The sequence below is a fragment of the Chlamydotis macqueenii genome, chromosome 3 (assembly GCF_036417535.1).
Source record: "Chlamydotis macqueenii isolate bChlMac1 chromosome 3, bChlMac1.mat, whole genome shotgun sequence".
In the NCBI taxonomy this organism is placed as follows: Eukaryota; Metazoa; Chordata; class Aves; order Otidiformes; family Otididae; genus Chlamydotis; species Chlamydotis macqueenii.
The window spans coordinates 1,715,295-1,733,309 of record NC_141558.1 but is presented as its reverse complement, the minus strand read 5'-3'; the positions used below and the strand labels follow the sequence as shown (position 1 = coordinate 1,733,309).

The following is an 18,015-nucleotide window of genomic DNA, read 5'->3' as shown; positions in this document are numbered from 1 at the left end:
CGCTTCCCCACGGAAGGCCAGTGGAGCCTCCGGATAAGGCAGGAAGAAAGATCCTCTCCATGAATTTCGTGGAGTAGGACAGGGGGAAGAAATATATAATCTATTTCTAACCAAAATATCTGTATTTCTGTCCTCTGTGTGGCAGAGGGGCTCACGATTTTATCTTTCTTTTACCAGTCAATTCCGTTCCTACAAGAGGCAGCTCTCCCTGAAGGACAGTGTTTCACCTCTGCACAACAGAAGAGCACAGGAGGGACCTTTTCCAGGAGCTCCCAGCTCCTGAAGAAGAGCAAAGATCAGCAGCGGTTTACAGACACACGAAAATATTTTTCAAATTAGACTCCCCATTTACCTGCCAAGATTCCAGTTCAGTCCTTTTCGTTTCCCTTGTAAGAACAGCTGGCACAAGCAGCTAACACAGCAGGAAGCATGATTCCTTAAACTACTTTAAGTGTTAGTGACGCATACGTTCTAATCAAGAGTTGGCATCTTTAACATTCTTTGTATTTATTTTAAGAAAGCGTTTTAGTTAATCTAAGCAAGAATATTCAAAAGCTACTGTGAAGAAAATACATTTTTGTTTCTGCTCAAACTTTTCAGAATAGACACTGAACGCTTTGCCAGCTCATTCAGCAGACATCACTCAGTTACGTGGCCAAGCAACACGGAGCGAAGAAATATAGGGGAAAAAACCCTCAGGTTAAACCTTCTAAAGACAACTTCTGTGCCAAGGACAAGCGACACGGCGTTATCAACAAGAAGCCAGGGCTGGAAAGGCAGGCAGCACGCAATGGGGCACAGAAGCCCGTCTCCAGCTGGTTTCTGCGTGTTTTTTTGCCGCCCTTCGGAAGGGCAGTCACAGGATGGCAACGAAAGGATGCGCAAGGGTTGCTTTAAAAAGAGCAAGTTCAGGAACTCCTCTACGACCGTGTCGAGTACGGCCAGTCACGGTCACCTCAGCCAAGCTTTCACCTACGCTACTCGCTGCATAAAAGAACACAAATATAAAAACAATGCATGTTTGCATAGAAATAGATACATTTTTTTTGGTAGTTCTCCTCTTAAAATTACTGTACAAATAAATAAAGTCATTGTCCATTTAAATATAACCGTTCAGGAAAACTGGAAGTTGGCAGCGGTCCTCTGATCGACCCAGTTGTTCCACAGGAAGGCGGAGTTGCTCGCCGTCTCCGAGGCCTCCAGATCGCAGCGGGACGTAATACCTGCAAAGGAATCGTGCCTAAGTCGCAAAATAAAATACTTCTTGGCAAAATCACTGGCCCATACCAAAGGTCCCTGGGCTCACTGTTCTGCCTCAAGGACACGTGCTTAGGGGAGAGCTCAGGGCCGGTGCACAAGCAGATTTTCCTCAGTAAAAATCCCACTTCTGAGCCATGTTTAACTGAAGGATTTCCCAAATTACAGGTTGTATCCACACCCTTGTCTTTAAATTCGTGAAAGAAAACTCATTTAGATGTCTTACACATTGTTCTGAGGAGATTTGTGTTTGGCTGCCCTTTGATACAAAGCATTATGGAAAAAAAACATCTCTGTTTGATTTGAACTTGCTATTGGAGAATTTCTTCGAAGCACCTAGATTCTGCATTGCAAGAAACCCTTTTCCGCTTCTGCGCTACTCCTGGTTTTAGATTAGGAAAGTCAGGTATGAAACGGGTCTGTTTTCTGGGCTGAAGCACCCACGGATTGGTGTTCAAGACAGCCCCATTTCAGAAAGGCGAGTCGGTTTTCATTTCAGTCCCGCATTTTCAGCGGCGTGAGACCAGCGCCTCGTGGGGCGGAGCGCTGTGCCACCAGCCGTGGCCGCATCAACTTCGATTGCATCCCAAAAAAGCAAGTATAGTCGGTATCCAGCTAGCTCCCTGCCGAATGGGAAAATAAAATAAACGAAGAGGATTGAGACAGAAGGGGTTTTCAGGGATATGTCCCGGCTGTGATGGTGTTTTTCTTCTGAACATAGCCTGCAAACGCATTTACCATGATGGCTTCATAATGAAAAAGGAAAGTCAACAGTAGTAAGCCTGACACTGTGCTCCTAAAGCCTTTTTTTCCTCTTTATCCTTGCAAATTCCTCTCTAGCAGGCTAACCTCTTCGGGGCTGGCCTGCCAACTAGTGGTACTGTTGCTGTTACAGTATGCCAGGCCTCCTCTTTCAGGACCGAGTCCCCAGAATTACAGATTCTACCAGATTAATTGAGTCGTTTCCAGCGATAAAACTGATTTTTCTAGGTAAGAAGAAGCATCAGCCTTGTCCACTGAGATTTCCGTATAGCCTTTGATGTAGTACCACATGAGAAAGTATCAGATAGACTGGGATTAGTGAAAAGGAAGATGTAAGGCAGTTAACCTGGCCCAAGGGAAAACTGAAACGGATAATTTGGAAATGAAGAGGCTAGAGCTGAGTTTTATCAAGATTGGCACCGGCAAATGGCTTGTTTAATTAATGTTTTCACTAACAGCCTTGCCACAATTAAGTGTGCCGATGACACAAAGCTGGAGGTATTACAGTTATAAAAAAGCATGAGGAAATAGTCGGGGCCATTCGCCGTTTCTTCCGACAGGGGATGAAACTGGGTAATAAAAAACAGGAGGTCGTGCATCCGTGAGCAAAAGTAACTGCTGTAACCCCGAACTGTACTGATCTGAAGCCACTCAAGTCAAAGAGGGCTTCAGGATACAAAGCTATGAGAGGGTTAAATGATAGAGATGCGACCCTGGAATACATCAGGAGGAATAGTTCCAGACTAGATCGTAAATGCTAGTGCTTTACAAGGACCTGAAGAGACTCGTCTAGGAGTAAGCGCGGAAATTTGTACGTGGAGGAGACGGAGGAGCCAACCTCAGTGGAACCAACCAACCAACCCTGGACAGGAAGAAACGCTGCTAAGGTTACAATGGTTCTCTATAAAATAGTTCAGAATGGGCAAACGCCCGGGAAGGAGAACTTTTTAAGCTAAAGGACAAGTGTGTGTCACAAGACCAAGAGTATTAAACCATCAGAAATGCATCTGTGTGCAAAGGACACTGTTCTTAGCTGCGAAGACAGCCAGCTGCTCGGTCTCAGTGACAGTATCAGACACAAACCCCTCTATTTCTGTGACGCATTTACCAAACAAATTCTAGGATACGAAGCCCATGACAGCAGAAGACAGGACTTGAAAATCCTGGAAACTCCCTTCTGTGTTTTCATCCCTCTGCTGAAAGACAGGGAATCTGACAGACTGCCTTGAATTTTATGTTGGACGTTCAAACTTCCATCAAGAGACATATTGAAGAGACCACCAAGAACTCACGAGGATTAGGATTGGTTTTTTTTTCCCCGAAGTGGGCACATAAAAACAACAGTCTCACTGCAGGACTGGGTAACACCACCGGACTTCCAGCCCCAGCCTTTTCCAAGACATTCTTTAGGGCCTTTAGATGTTAAACAGTTCAGGACAGGAAGCTCCTCTATCACCTGGTGCACGCTGATACGCTCTGAGCATTAACAATGCTTTAATTTAAAAAAAAATAATCTAAAAACATAATCTGTCTTTAATCTGCCCTGATTTGTGGAAACAGATGAGATTTAAGGTAAAGGAGAGGCTGGCCCAAATGCAGACAGCACAGCCGGTTCCCTGAACGAACACCATTAAGGAGGCAAAAGCTTCTTTGTTAGAGGTACTTCAACCAAATTCTTTTCTCCTTGTTTTACTGCACCTTTCTATCGCTGCATTTGCAGAACTGCTACAGGTCACATATGATTCAGAGGGCTTTGGCTTTTTTTTTTTTTTTTTTTTTTACACCAAAAAGTCCCCTGTAAGGTCAGACTAAACAGGGAGCAGCCTGGCAGAGACACTAACCTGAACGTCCTTCGTCTCTACGAGGCAGAGCGTTGACGCTTTTTGCCGTAGGAGATTTGCCGGATTCGGACTTCTAGTTGGAAGGCATCCAACCGTTCCTTTGGGTTAAAAGCCAGCATATCGCGCAGGAGCTTGCAGAGATCATCCGGCATGGACTTCTTCTTCTTGAGAGGAATTTGTAATTTCATGTTGGGATTCTCCAGCAGCGCTTCTCCGAGGGGAATGAGCCTCTTGCCTTGGCAGATGTAAGTTCCTGAACACAGATTGGAAGGAGTCAGGTTAAACAGGTAGAGCAAAGTCTACACAAAACGCTGTGACAGGCAGCACGGAGAGACAACCTGGGAAACAAAACATCTGAAAGATTACCGGAAAGATCAGTTATTAGGGGGCGACCGCCAAGTCAAATACTGGGAGAGGCTGGTATCAGAAGAGGCTTTTACTTTCCAATAGCGATCAAGACGTCGCACAAGTCTGTGCAGGGAACTGTGTGTGGAACAGAGGGAGCAAATTTAAGCAGGGTGTGCTGTCAAGCATTTATACGGACCACCTGCAAAGAAAATGGGCTGCTGAAGTGAATTTCCTCTATTCTACTCCGTTTCACCCTCCTAGCAGACGCAGAAGCTCTAGAAGAGGGAGAGGAGGCGGCTGTGCTTGGCTGAGGCGACTCGAAAGAGTTAAACACAAAACTTATTTGCTCAGTTAGTCAAACAATTTTCAATTCAAATGCCAGCATATGCCATTTACCATTAGCCAACTTCTCCTCAGCAAGATTAAGGGAAGGGAAATGTAAATTTGCTCCTGGTAATCTAAATAATTTCACCGGTTGTTGAAAATGATTAACCGGCTTCCAAAACAGACAGTAAAACCAGCTTTGCTCACTCAAGCTGTTCTGCCCCTGCACCAAGCAAAGAATAAATGTTTCAAAGGCAGTGACCTGTCTGCGATAGAAAAGGTTGGCCTTGCAAACTCCTTATCTCAAGTTGGCGGGCAGCTGTTTTAATGAAATCTGTTCATGCTCTGGTCTCAGCTGCAACCATTCGCTTGTTTCTGTAGCGGGAACGAAAACATTTATCAATGTTTGGCATTTGGAAAAGAAATAAAAAGTAGAATTAGAAACCTACTTGAAGGTGGAAAAAAAAAAAAATTAAAGGGGTAGCACAATAGCTTCTCAAAGTTCCTCCGCAGAAATTCCTTTTAAAAATTTAAACTTTAAAAAAAAAAAAGACAGACAGGTATACTACGATCTCAGAGCCTGGGTAGATGCCTTCAATTATTATGCTAATGTGCGTGATTGGCATTCTCTCCCCTCGAGAAGGATTTTCCACCACAATATACTCCTCTGAAATCATTCAGCACCAAGTATTCCAAGAGTGCCTACATGTGGGGGATCTGGAGGAAGGAGGAGGCGGGGAGAGAGCGGGCCATCGGAGGAGCCATCCCCGTGAGATCTCGCATCGCTAAACTGCGAGGAAACTCAGCCAGATGGCAGCGAAGCTTATCTAAACATCCTTTCCCAGTTTATTATTTGGCTCCTCAGAACACCCTTTCTGCGCGATCCCGACCCTTGGTTATGCCAAGCCAAGGACAGGAGGGAACCCATGAGCCCAATTCCAGGTTTCGGTTTTAAGAGCATTAAAAGCGTTTCTGAGGAAATGGAACTATACAGATTTGAAATCCTCTACGAAGAGCGGAGCTGTAAGACAGATACCTCACCAACAGCTACGAGTATTTTTCCTCTTACGATTCTTTAGTGGCAATAAGGGCCAAATCCAGTTTTTGAAGAGCGTTCCTTAGGGTAAGGAAGGCCTGACAGCAGAGAAGCCAGACGCGATCTTTCCCTTAACCTTTAAATCCCACAGAGCATTTCTGGCAGAAGGAATGATCTTCCAAACCAAATGATTTGTAAATATAAAAAGCATTCCCTCTGCCTTAGTGCTATCTCTCCAAGACCTGGAAATCCTGCATGAGAAGGAACCAAATTAGGAGCACCGCATGCTGAAGAAGGAGATTTCTTTGCAGTTCTCTTAAAAACCCAAAACACCCAAAAAATCCCAACTTTGGATTTCTTTGGGTGGCAAAGTGGTTGCAAATTCCTGGAAAAAGCCACATCCAAAGCAAATGCCACAGCTTTTGTAACTATGCCTGGGAGAAACACCTCTCTGAGGATCCCAACAGATCCAGAACGTCCACCAACAACAGGACAGCACCGATCTGATCCTCACCGAGCAATTCCTTCTCCGTATCCCCGTCTCGGAAGGTGATCCTCTCAACCATAGCCCAGAAAATGATCCCAAGGGCGAATATGTCAGCCTTTGCAGTGTAGTGACCTTCCCACACTTCTGGAGCCATGTAGAAGTTTGATCCACACGCAGAGGAGAAGCGATGCTGGTTCACATTCCCCTTCCCCTGGCACACTTTGCTGAGGCCAAAATCTGCTACCTGCAATGCAGAAGAAGAAAAGCAAAACCAGCTTTTCACACACACTGCGTTTGTAAGAGTGTTTACGAACAATTCTGCTCTGGAATCCACCACAGCGCGGCACTGACCCTTGCCGGGTGGCAGCCCCGGTGAAACACAGAGCTGGTTATCTCCCGTCAGCTGTCCGTTCCCCAGCTCCTGTCCACTTGTTTGTTCCCGTTCCTCGGACGGGCAAAACAGCTATCTGATCGTTACCTCCGCACTCCGATTACATCTAATCGGGCACAAACACACCTTGAGCAACATCTGCGGTCGGTGAGCGCACCGAATCTCTATTACCATTATTATCCGTAGCGACTACGACGACATGGATTTCAGCGTCCCTTGACAGCTCTACAGGTCAAAGTACAAACACGTTATTGATCTGAGCGGTCAAGAAATGAATTTTCTGCGAGGCGTCGAGCTGTTATTTCACATCTAACTATGGGAATTCTCAGGACTGAAAGTTCAGAAGCGAGCTGGCTCCTAGCTTTTCCAGCTCTCTGAAAAGGAGCCGTACAGACTTTCAGGCTGGTGCTACAAGAAATGCAGCTCGCCGGTCTTCAGCTCACTCAGGGCATCAACCCACACGAAGCACGAAGACTTTCCTCACCTCCCCTGAACATCAATTTGTGCTTGAGGCAGCAATATTGGAAGCACTAAGCTCTCGTAACAGGACAGTGTGTTCTTAAAGTTTAAGGGCACAGAAAATATTGCTTCATTTTTGACTGATCGTGACCTCTCTGACTATCTAGCATGCAGCAGTTTGACAGCCCTGAACTGCTCCTCTCAACGGGATAAGCAGTGGATGAAGGACGTTACAGAAACACACCATCGTGACCTCTACTTCCAAGACTCCTAGGAAAAAAAAAAAAAAAAGCCCACAACTGATATCAGATGTTCCGAGTGCACTTATTACAAGGATCACAAGACTTACCAAAAGCCCACGCCAAAGCACGTGACGCGTAAGCACGTGGATCACATGCTTGTCACAGCTAAGTTTTATTCCCTTACCTTTACTACGGGACTTCCACGCCTGTGAGAAATCAAAATATTGTCGGATTTCAGGTCTCTGTGCACTATCTGGTTTCTGTGCAGGAAAGCCACGGCGCTGCTGAGCTGCCGCATGAAGCTGTTATTCAGCTGAGCGTCCGGGCTGCGGGACAGCAGGTATTCGTTCATGTTGCCGCCGTCGCAAAACTCCATCACGAACCAGAGAAAGCAGGCCGATCGGGGATCCATGCACCTCCGCCCTTTCAGGCAGGTCTCAATGAGCAGCAAATGGCTGTCTGATTTCCCGTACCGATGACTAATAGGCTGAAAGACTTGGCCATTCTGCAGGATGCACTCTTCCAGCTGGATCACGTTCTCATGCTGCTTCTGGATGCTCTGCAGGGCCCAGAACTCTTGCAGAGCCAGTTCTACGTTTTCGGGCACATTGCAGTGCATCCTTTTTACCGCCACTTTGTTTCTAGTTTGATTAACGACGGCCTCGTAAACTACCCCATAGCTCCCTCGGCCCACTTCTCGAAGGATGCTGTACTTGGCTTCCACAGCCATCCCTCGCTTCGGCCCGGTGAACAGCAAATCAGAGGGAAATATTTGAACTCATGGCAAGCACTCCTCACCTGCAGTAAAACCCTGGAAGAGAAAAGGATAAAAAAAAAAAAAAAAGAAAAGCTTAAAACTCTTCCAAACCAAGCAGCTTACCGAGGATGAACGGCAAATACTTCCAGCCGGGATCAATTTTGGCGGCATACGCATGGGTATACGACGCGGCTGCACAAGGAGCGGCAGCTGAACAGAGGTTTTAAGAGAAAACCTATATCCATGGTAACTCTGAGCCATCATCAAGTACAATCCTGACTGCACAGTGGGACGCAGCCGCCTGGGAAGCGACATCGATTTGTCCACAGCGGACGATGTTCAGTGAGAAAGAAAAAGAGCTATTAGAGACACGTTTCCTAAGCAGGGCAGGAAAAGGAAGGCAAGACCTCCTGGGTAACAGCTGAACTTACTATAACCAGAATTGACTTTTAAAGAAATAAAGTTAGCTAGAAGAGGCAGTTTGGCACTAAATCCTTCACCCTCACTTCCCCCCTCATAAGTTTACTTGTCCATCGATGGCTACGTCACGTCCCTGCACTTCCACTACCAATTTTCTACCGGTCCACACCCCAATACTCACTCCCTTTCTCCAGGTCACCCCCTTCCAACCCCCCCACAAGCCTTACACTGCCCTTCCCCTCCACCTGCAGCTCCCTGCCCCACTCCCAGCCTCCCCCCACCAGCTCATTCTTCACTTCACTGGCAGTGGAGGCTCCTGCTGCGATTCTCACAGTCCCACGTTCAGTTCCGCCCCCCAGCCCTATCTCCCGATAACCCTGCTCCCTTTTCAGCCTCTCGTTCCACTTGCCCCTGCGCCAGCGCTCTTCAACACCAGCCCAAGTTTCGCTCCCTAATAACACATTAATCCTTCTGTTTTCATGCCCTGCTCCTTTCCCAAGCCCTTTATCCCTTCCTCCTTCAAACCTCCCCCCTCCCCGACCTGCGCTGCCTTCAAAGCGCCCACTTCCCCCCAAATTCTCCTCCCTTCCCAAACACTCAGTCCAGCTCCCCCAACCTACCTGCCCTGCTCTCAGCCCACCCCAGCTCCTTCCCAGTCTCCCTCCCTCCTCCAGCTCTGCCCCTTTCCCAGACCTTTCATCTTTTCACCCACCGCTCCCAACCCTCTCCCACCCTATTCCGCACTCTCCAGCCCTCAGCCCCCCCCGACTCCTCTCCAAAGCAGCCCCTGCCACCCGCCAGACCCCCGCCCAGCCCCACCCTAAGGTGTAATCACAGCCCCTCCCCGTGTCCAGCCCCGCTCCGTCCCCATCTCCACTCACCCCAGCCCCTTTCCCCATCCCCCCTCAGCCCCTTCCCCGCCTCCACCATCCCCTCAGGCCCAGCTCTTCCCCGCTTCTCTCCTAAGACCCCTCCTCCACTTCAGGCCCCTTCCCAATCTCCGCCATCTCCCCAGCACCCCTTGGCCACCTCAGGCTCCATCCCCACCCCCTCAGCTCTCTACCCACCCCCTGCCCCCTTCCACCATCCCCTCAGGCCCAGCTCTTCCCTGCTTCTTCCCTAAGACCCCTTCCCCACCTCAAGCCCCTTGCCCACCTCCCCAGCTCCTGTCCCCTTCCCCACCTCCGCCATCCCTCGGGCCCACCTCTTCCCAGCATCTCAACTGAGATCCCTTGACCCCCTCAGGCCCCCTCCCCACCCCCCCGCCCTCCTCCACCATCCCCTCAGGCCCAGCCCTTTCCCGCTTCTTGCCCGAGACCCCTTCCCTCCTCCACCTAAGACCCCTTTCCTACCCCCCACCCCCTTCGCCATCTCCACCACCCCCTCGGGCCCGGCCCGGCCCGGCCCTTCCCAGCCCCAGGCCTCGGGCCCCTCTCAGGCCCCGGCTCGTTCCCGCCTCACCACCGGCTCCCGCTCCCGCTCGCGCCCAGCCTCACCGCCGCAATTCCCGCCGCCGCTGCGCAGCCCCGCCCTCCGGCCGCAGCCGGTCAACCAGAAGGAAGGAGGCGCGTCCGAACCAATCACAAGTCAGCGAAAGGAGAAGGAGGTGGGAGGGGTGAAACCGCCGCCGGACCAATCGGAGAACGCTTTGCCTTGTCCCCGGCTCAAGCGGACGGGGAGGGGAAGTTCTGCGCCTGCGTGATGGTGGCAGAGCGGGAGGACTACAAATCCCAGCAGGCTCTGCGGCGGACGACAGGTGGCCGCTGAGGACAAACTTCCGCGGGTGCTGGTAGCTGTGGCCCCCTCCGTCTGCCTGTGTGTCTGTCCCCCTCGTCCCGCCGGGCAATTGTGCAGCGCGGGGAAATGCAGCCACTTCCTTGTCTTCGCCTTCTAAAAAAAAAATTTTAAAAAGCCATTTTTTGGAAACTTTAGGCAGGAACACAGAGCGTAGCCAACCCGCTTGGGTGCCACTTCCCCCCACGTCAGGGTCCCGGTGCAGACCCCCACGCCCCGGCGGCATCGAGCGCCTCGAAAACAGCGGCAGAGGGATGTGACCCCCTCCCAGAACACCGCTTGGGGGTTCACCCCAGACCGTGGCTCACCCCACCTCGTCCTCGGCCCCGGCTCGGGGTTCGGACCGTGCGGCCGAGGAGGAGGAGGAAAACGGGGAAACGCCCAACCTGCAGAAATTTATAAAACAAAACCAGTTTTTAATCACCCAATTTTGCTGGAAAATTGACCCATTTGCGGATTTTTAATTTATAGCAGATGATGTGGCTGGGGACAGGGGCAAATTTCTCGGCGTGCAGGATTTCAGACCATCCCAGGTTTTCCTCCCACTCCTGTTTAACTCCGCCTGGGCGCGTTCCCAACCTAAAATACAATTTTACGAGGTGTCTTTGGGGTCTGCAGTCGAGCTGCTGAAGATCTCTGTGTCCTAAATAAGCCCCCAGGATTCACAGGGCTGGGAAAAGGGACCGGTGAGAGGCAGCGGGGACCACCTCCATCCCAACAACACAGGCTGTTGTGGTCCTTCATCAAGAAAACACCTGGAGCATCCATCCTGGTCACACTTCCGTTAGGAATTGCAACCGAATCAAACCCCACGGTGCTCCCGAATGTCACCCTGGCATGTCCCAGAGATTGGGAGCCAAGGTTGCAGCTGGATACCGGCCCCCAGGACCGGAGCATCCCAGTCCCCGGGCGTTAATCAGCGAGGCTGGAGAGATTTCCCCCTTGGCCGAGCTCCGCGCAGCCGTCACACCCCCTCCATATCGGTTTTAATAACGGCCGGCGCTCCTGATATGAAATAAAACCACGGCACCGCTTTGAAACAAAGAGCCAGACCCAGTGATGCCGTATCCCCACCCCGGGGTGCACATCCGCCCCAATCCTGGCTCCGCACGGAGATGCTACGGGGAGGATGAGCCCGGTGGGACGCCCCGTACCACCCCATCGCCTTCCCAGCCACGTCCGGCTGGTGCGGAGGGTTTTAATTACCTCCGCTGGATTTTTATGGCGTTATTATCCCGGCAGCATCCTTCAGCCACCACGATGTCCCGCAGCAAGGAGCCCGCAGCTCATGCCTCCTCTTCTCCCCTTCCAGCTGCCCATCTGCTCGCTGCATTTCTGGATTTTATCCTGGAAAAAAAAAGTCATTTTCTTATTCACTTTTTCCACTAGCACGATCGCCCCAAGCTGCCTCTTTCCCCGTCCCTCATGGAGAGACCACTCCGTCCTTCCCCCACCTCGCCCAGCATCGCCCAGAAACCCACTACCGCTATCAAGGAGAATCATTATTTTTATATTTGGGATAAAAAAAAAATAAAATAATTAAGCATCAAGAGGGCCAGTGCTGGAGTCGGTCTGTCCTTCCTCACCCGCACGGCACCCAGCACCCTTCACCCCTGCAAATGCATCGCCCCGCGTGTCGGGGCGTTGGTGGGGAACGTTTTAATGGAGCGACCTAAATAAATAAAGACAAAATAAATCAGAGCCCGGAATGTTAAGCATCGGGCCCGCCGGGACAGTTTGGACTCTATTAAAAAGCGCTGCACATTCCTCCGGTGACTCAGAGCTTTTATGTGCGAAAGGCAGCAGTGATGTAGCACTTTTTCTTTCACAAAGCACTAAATGCCGGGGTTTGGGGGTTATTTTTTCCGTTCATCGTGGTTTAGCAGATACCAGCCCAGGCTCCTCGCTGGGAGGATGCTGGGACCCGCACTGGGGACGGCGGGGCGATGCCGGTCTGCTGGCCGTGGCCGACGGGCGGGAGCAGAGATTGAGCTGCTGCTGAGCAAAGAAATCCCTTATTGTTATTTTTTTTTATCCATTGGTGAACCTGTTTCATTAAACTTCCGCTCTTCTTCCCCGAGCGCGAGCCCCGCGCAAGCGTTTAGGGCTGCGCAAGGATGGATGCGTGCCGGTGCTTTGGGCTCAGAGGCGTCCTCCGCTCTTGGGTGGGATCATTGACACCTCGAAACCCAAATCCTGCCCCAAAACTGCCCCAGGGTATCTGTGCTGGCTGGTATTTCTGGTTGGTATCGGCTCCGTCGCAGCATCTATAGGCATCGCAGTGGCTATAAGTGATGGCGGCCTCCCAAGGAAGCTGATTGCTAATTATTGCCGCCAAATGTCACCCGTGGCCAGCCAGGAGGGGACACAAGGGTCCGAGTACCGGCAGGGAGGAAGCCGCATCCTCATCACACATCCGGCAGAGGATGGCACGGGGTTGGGATGCGAGAAAAAGAGAGGAAAAGATCCAATTAGGGCGAAAACTCATTTGTCCGCCTCGCGGCAGCGCAGCAGGTGTCAGAGGTGGCTGCGGGGACTTTCCGACCACCTGATGGATGTTGGGGGGGGGGGAAACGGCTGCTCTTCTCCCTCGAAATAGCCGCCGGTGGGAAATGAGTCACTGGTTTCAATCTGGTTTCTCGCCAGCCCGTCCCCGCCGCCATCCGTCAGGCGGAACGCAGCCGAGCAGATTTTTTTCCCCGGGGAAGAATTTTTTTCACGGGAAAGAGGAGACAGAGGGTGCCGCGGCCCCAGAGCGAGACGCGAGTAGATGGTTCGAACATCATCCTTCCCGTCTTTCAAGCGCTGGCCCCAGGGGTTGAACATAAATATAACAACTGAGGGGTAACGGCATCATCACTCCCGGATACTTTGGGGGGCAGAGAGCCTCAGCTGGCAATTTTCTGGCTGGACCCAAAGCGCTGTTTGGACCCCCGAGCCCAAGTACACGTATACAGACATGCCCACGCTTCCCGTGCCATGGGTCAAAAATCTTTCCCCTGCAAAGCTCTTTCTCTGCCCTCAAGTGGGTTTTTTTTGGGGGGGATTTGCCTAAAGTCAAGAGCTTTGCCCCCAAAAAATCAGCCTATGGTGCTGATAAAGTGGGTTTTCAACACCAGGATCAAGCTCATCTCCAGCCGGACCACCCGCTGGCGGCATGGAGTGGACGTTCAAGGGGATGATACAACATGTGTTGGAGCACATCTGGGGTCAGATCTACCATTTCCCCCTTCCATTTGTCCAAAAAACTGCTCCACGGCCTTTTTTAACAGCTCCTCCGACATCCCGTCCTCCAGCCTCCCACCATCCCCGTGGCCTCCCAGTCCCCGCGTTGCTCCTCGGAGCCAAGCATCCCACGCAACGCTCCAGACGTGGCTTCCCCGAGTGATGAATAGAGAGGGGCGACGGCTTCAGGCAAGTCTTCTGAAATTCAGATGTCCTCCCGGCTTTTAGCCACCGCCCTCTGGATGGAGTTAATTCACCAGTAAGAGGTAATTTGTGAAAGAATGGGTGATCTTCAGCAAAGTCCTATTGCTCCCCGCTCCAGCGCTAATAAGCGGCTGCAGAAGGGTTTGAGCGACAGCTAAATGAGCGCGATTGGGCTTTCAGTAAGGCTGCAGTTCCTAATGAGACGACACAAATACTTGGCGGGGGCCCCATCGAGCCCCCACGGCTCGCTGAGGCTGAGCGTTGAGCGGCAGAGCTCTTGTGTTGCCGGCAATATCTCCCGTTGGGTTTATTTCTTGACAAACCTACTGATGGTTCTGCTTGGAGAAGACCACAGATGATTGTCCGGCCGTTCTCTGCTTTGTGGGGTCATGCTGAGGTGGGGACACGGTGGCGGCTAACGTTCGTGTGTCCTGTGGGACAACAGAGCTGAGGGGGGCAGAGCCATTGGGATGTTTGGGGATGGTGTGTCCCAGAATGGGGTAACCAGGAGGATGGTGTAGGATGTTGGCAGAAAGAGCTTTTGGGGCAAAAATTGCCTTGAATGGCAAATTTGGAGGTGTCTGAAGAAAAGACATCACCCATCTTTGTTCTTTGTATAGGGTTGATGTGACAGGACCCTCAAAATCAGCACTTGAGGAAGGATGAGGTCTCCAGGTCCATCTGCAAGCAAAGTAGGTGCCGGTGGAGGGTTTCTGATCTGGTTTGGTCCCACAAATTAATTAAAAAGCCACCAGGATGGATGCTTTCCATCACCTTACTGTGGGTCAGAGATGCTCCCCAGCTACCACCGCTCTCCGAGAGCTGCCCCATCCCCTCCGTGACCAGCTCAGGGTGGAGATGGAGGTTGCTGAGAGAGGCGGTGGATGCCCCATCCCTGGAAACATTCCAGGCCAGGTTGGCCGGGGCTGTGAGCAACCTGATGTGGTTGGAGATGTCCCTGCTCCTTGCAGTGGGGTTGGACTGGGTGGGCTTTAAAGGTCTCTTCCAACTCTAACTCTTCTGTGATTATATGGAGATGGAGTTGGGTAGAGACAGCTGTGTCCTGTGACTCCTGGGGTCACTCCAGGCAGAGGGGGGTGAAATACTTCCCAACTTATTATTTTTAATAAAGATCCTCCTGGCCCATTTTTGATCCTTGCTACCTTTCATCTCCCTTGCGTCAGAAAGTCACGGGAAGGTGGGATGGGACCTCCAGAGGGCTCTGGTCCCAACCCTGCTCAAAGTAGGGCCAACCTTAAAGCCGGCCATGCTGCTCAGTGCCCATCCAGATGTGGTTCCAGCATCTCCAAGGATGAAACCTTGAGGTTGTGCCGAGAGGAGCAGCCACATCCCTTGACATGTGGGGGTAAAAATCTCCCTTTCCCAACACAAAATGGAGATGCTGTGTCTAAACTGGCCCTTCCCAGCAGCAGGGATGAAGGGCATCAAGCAGAAATTAGGATCTTCTCAGATGTTGACTCAAGCTGAATTGCTCTAGTCCCTTTTCCCTGTCTTTCCTTCTTTCCTGCTTGATGCAAAGTGCACGAAGGGATTGCTCTCCCCTCCCTTCTGTGATTTTTTCTCAACATTTCTCTGAAATTGCTTGACTTGTCCATTCTTGACCTCAGACTCCTTTCAGCCAGGACCTGCTGGAGCCACGTGGTGAACCCGTTGTTGCCCACATTATGGTGGAGACCAGGCAGAGGATTACCTGCTGCTTTGCCCATGAAGTGGCCATGGTGGTGTTGGGTTGACGGTTGGACTTGATGATCTTGGAGGTCTTTTCCAACCTTAAAGATTCTGGGATTCTACGAAGAGCTGGATCCGCGTGGCAGGATGGTTTCTGCCTTGTGTTGGAGCATCTGCCTCCTGCTCGGTTGGCAGGCCCTGTCCCCTGCCTGGCCCCGAGTTGCTTGCAGGGGAGCAGAAATGGCTCGAGCCTTCATCACGCTCATCCTCACGCTGCTGGGGCAGAGCTCAAAGCCTCCCATCATCACCAGCTGGAGCCAATAAGCTCCTGGAAGATCATCTCCTGGGTGGCCGTACCTGAGGAGGGGCTGGGAGAGGAGGTGATGCTTGGGGTGGGGGGATGTTTTTCCTGATGGACCCGGAGCTAATTAGGAAAATAACCAGGCAGCATCCAAAAATGAACCCGGGATGCATCACTCAGGCTTGGGCATGTCCTTGGCCCCTCCGGCTGCGACGCCAAAGGGATCCACGGGACCAGAGGAACACCACAGCTTCCCAGCTCCCGAGTTTTCCAGCTCCTGCGTCCTCCAGGCAGCTTTCGCCTCCTCTCCATGTTTCCCTTGCGCCCGATCCCATCTGCTTTATATCCTCTTTTCGAAAAGCATCGTTGCTTTTCGCTGCTAATTGCCTGTCACTTCGAATCCTCCTGCTCCGCCTCGCCAGGGATGCTCTTCCCCCTCCCGAGCCCAGAGCGCTCGGTCGGACCCAACTTTGACAGAGAAATGCCCCGAAACCCTAAAAAAAAATTAAAATCTGTATTTTCCAAACCAGTTTTTCGAGGGGTGAATCGTCCCCGGATCCATCCCCAGTACCGCTGGTGGGGGTTCTGCTACCGGTACCCACATGGACCTGGAAAAACCTGGAAAACCTGCAAAAATGGGTATTTCTCCTGCCTAATCTGCTGGCTTTGGGCACCTCGGCTGTCACTCATCCCCCTCCCGCCCCTCCGTTAATTAGCGAGCCCGTAAACGATGTCACTCTGATGTCATTTGCCTGCCTCCAGCTCAGCAGCATCACCATCGCCAGCTCAAACTGGGGCTGTGGAGTCAACCCCCCCGTCGGCCAGCTGAGGGGAGAAAAGGCTCCGGCGGTGCGATAGAAGCTGAGGAAGGAATATTTGGAGGGGCCGCGGGGCGACGGGCGGCCCCCAAACCTTGTGACATGGCCCCGGGAGAGGACAAAAGGAGCGCGAAACCTTTGCCCTCCGGCTCGGCTGCTGCTCGGCTTCGCGTGAGAGCCGGGGAAAAATGAGAATGAAAAAAAAAAGGTGGTTAAGGAAAGACTGAAGCAATATGTATGTATATAAAAATTGGATTTTTTAAATTTAAAAAATAAATATTTTATGTATGTGTATTAAAAAAATAATTGGTGTCCCTATCCCAGCACTCGTCTGGAAGCGTCACGAGGAATTTCTTCACCCCAGGCTGCCCACAGCGTTGCCCACCAACCCTATTTTCCCCTAAAATGCCCCAAATCCAGGCTCCCACCTTGCCCCCAGCACCAGGCGGGTCCCCTCCAACCACTCCCACCATGCCGTTTCACCACTTTTTGGCGTTTTCCTCAATTTCTACATTTTGGTTTTTTCACGCCCGGCCAAGCGCTGGCGCACCCGAGGTCCCGCCCGGGGGGGCGTCGAACGCGAGGGTTTAACGGCCGGAGCCGCACCGGAGGCGTTTCGCTCCGATCGCCAACCCTTCCCGGGGAGTCGTTACAAGAAATTACCCAGATAGGATCGCAGCGCCGCGGCAGATTTTATTATTTAATTGCCGACGTGGGGTGGGGAGAGATGCTTGGGATGGGGGGGGGAGGCCTGGCTCCGCGCCGGTGGGGACGAGTGTTACGGCTGCAGGTCGCCTAAACTGGGGGAAAAATGGGGTGATGCCGATTTGCGGGGGGATCTGTTAAAGGTCAAGACCGGTTTGGCCTTTCCAAACCAAAAGCTGCCATCCGGCCCCGACGCCGGAGCGGCCGAATCCTGCTCTCCGCTTCGCGAGGCACACAGCTGCGTCTGGCTCGCCGGGCGTTTCCATCCGCCGGGAAACGTGAAGTTGAAATTTTCTGCTTGCCCCCACCCCCCTCCGCCGCCCCCCGCCATCATCTGCCGAGCCCGAAATCAATTATTCCCGCCCGCCCGCCCGCCATCGGTGCGCGACGCGCTCGGGTGCCGCGGCCGTGCCGGTGCGGGTGGGTAAGGGGGTCAGGGACCCCCCCTTTCCCCTTCTCCTGGGGTCTGAGGGGGAAAAAGAGCCCCCCCAGGAAGGGCTGCCTGGGGGGTGCGGGGGTGATTTTGGGGGTCACTCCACTGCCGGTGCCTTTGGGTCCTTGTAGCCCCCCAAGCCTGGACTGGGGGCCACCGAACAGCGGCTTGCACCCCCCCGCCGCCCCGCGCTCCGTCCCAACCCCACCATCCCCGGGACGCCGGGAGAACCCCCCGCGCCTTCGTCCAACCGCGAGGCCAACATCCCGCACCTCTGTCGGGCGTTCGAGGAGGAGGAAGGAAGGGATGAAGGATACGGGAGAGGAGGGGGAAAGGACGCGCGTCCCTCGGTCCCCAGCTGCCGGCTGGCGCATCCCCTCCGCCGGCAGCCCCCCGGGGGTGGGCTCAGCCACGCACGTGTGCGGGGAGGGAGGTGTGGGGCCGCGCGTGTACGCCGTCTATATATACCACCGAGGCGCGGGCGCCGGAGGAGTCGCAGAGCGGAGGAGCCGGCAGCCGACA

At 52.4% G+C, this 18,015-nt stretch overlaps 1 protein-coding gene across 1 annotated transcript; it reads right to left on the bottom strand.

The window, feature by feature from the left end:
• Nucleotides 1-824: 824 nt before the first annotated feature.
• Nucleotides 825-8,317, bottom strand: LOC104482211 (serine/threonine-protein kinase PDIK1L-like). The gene is made up of 4 exons (XM_086745058.1): nt 7,332-8,317; nt 6,083-6,299; nt 3,861-4,113; nt 825-1,223 (listed from the first exon to the last, which is right to left on the bottom strand). The coding sequence occupies exons 1-3, from the start codon at nt 7,875-7,877 to the stop codon at nt 3,878-3,880; spliced, it is 999 nt and encodes a 332-aa protein (XP_086601184.1). The 5' UTR covers nt 7,878-8,317; the 3' UTR covers nt 825-1,223; nt 3,861-3,877.
• Between the last annotated feature and the right edge of the window lie 9,698 nt (nt 8,318-18,015).

Coding starts and splice junctions, on each gene's coding strand:
- LOC104482211 (XM_086745058.1), bottom strand. CDS start 7,877: ATGGCTGTGGAAGCCAAGTACAGCATCCTTCGAGAAGTGGGCCGAGGG. Junction 6,300..7,331: donor GTGGAAGTCCCGTAGTAAAG/GTAAGGGAATAA, acceptor TCTGCATTGCAG/GTAGCAGATTTTGGCCTCAG. Junction 4,114..6,082: donor TACGGAGAAGGAATTGCTCG/GTGAGGATCAGA, acceptor ATCTGTGTTCAG/GAACTTACATCTGCCAAGGC.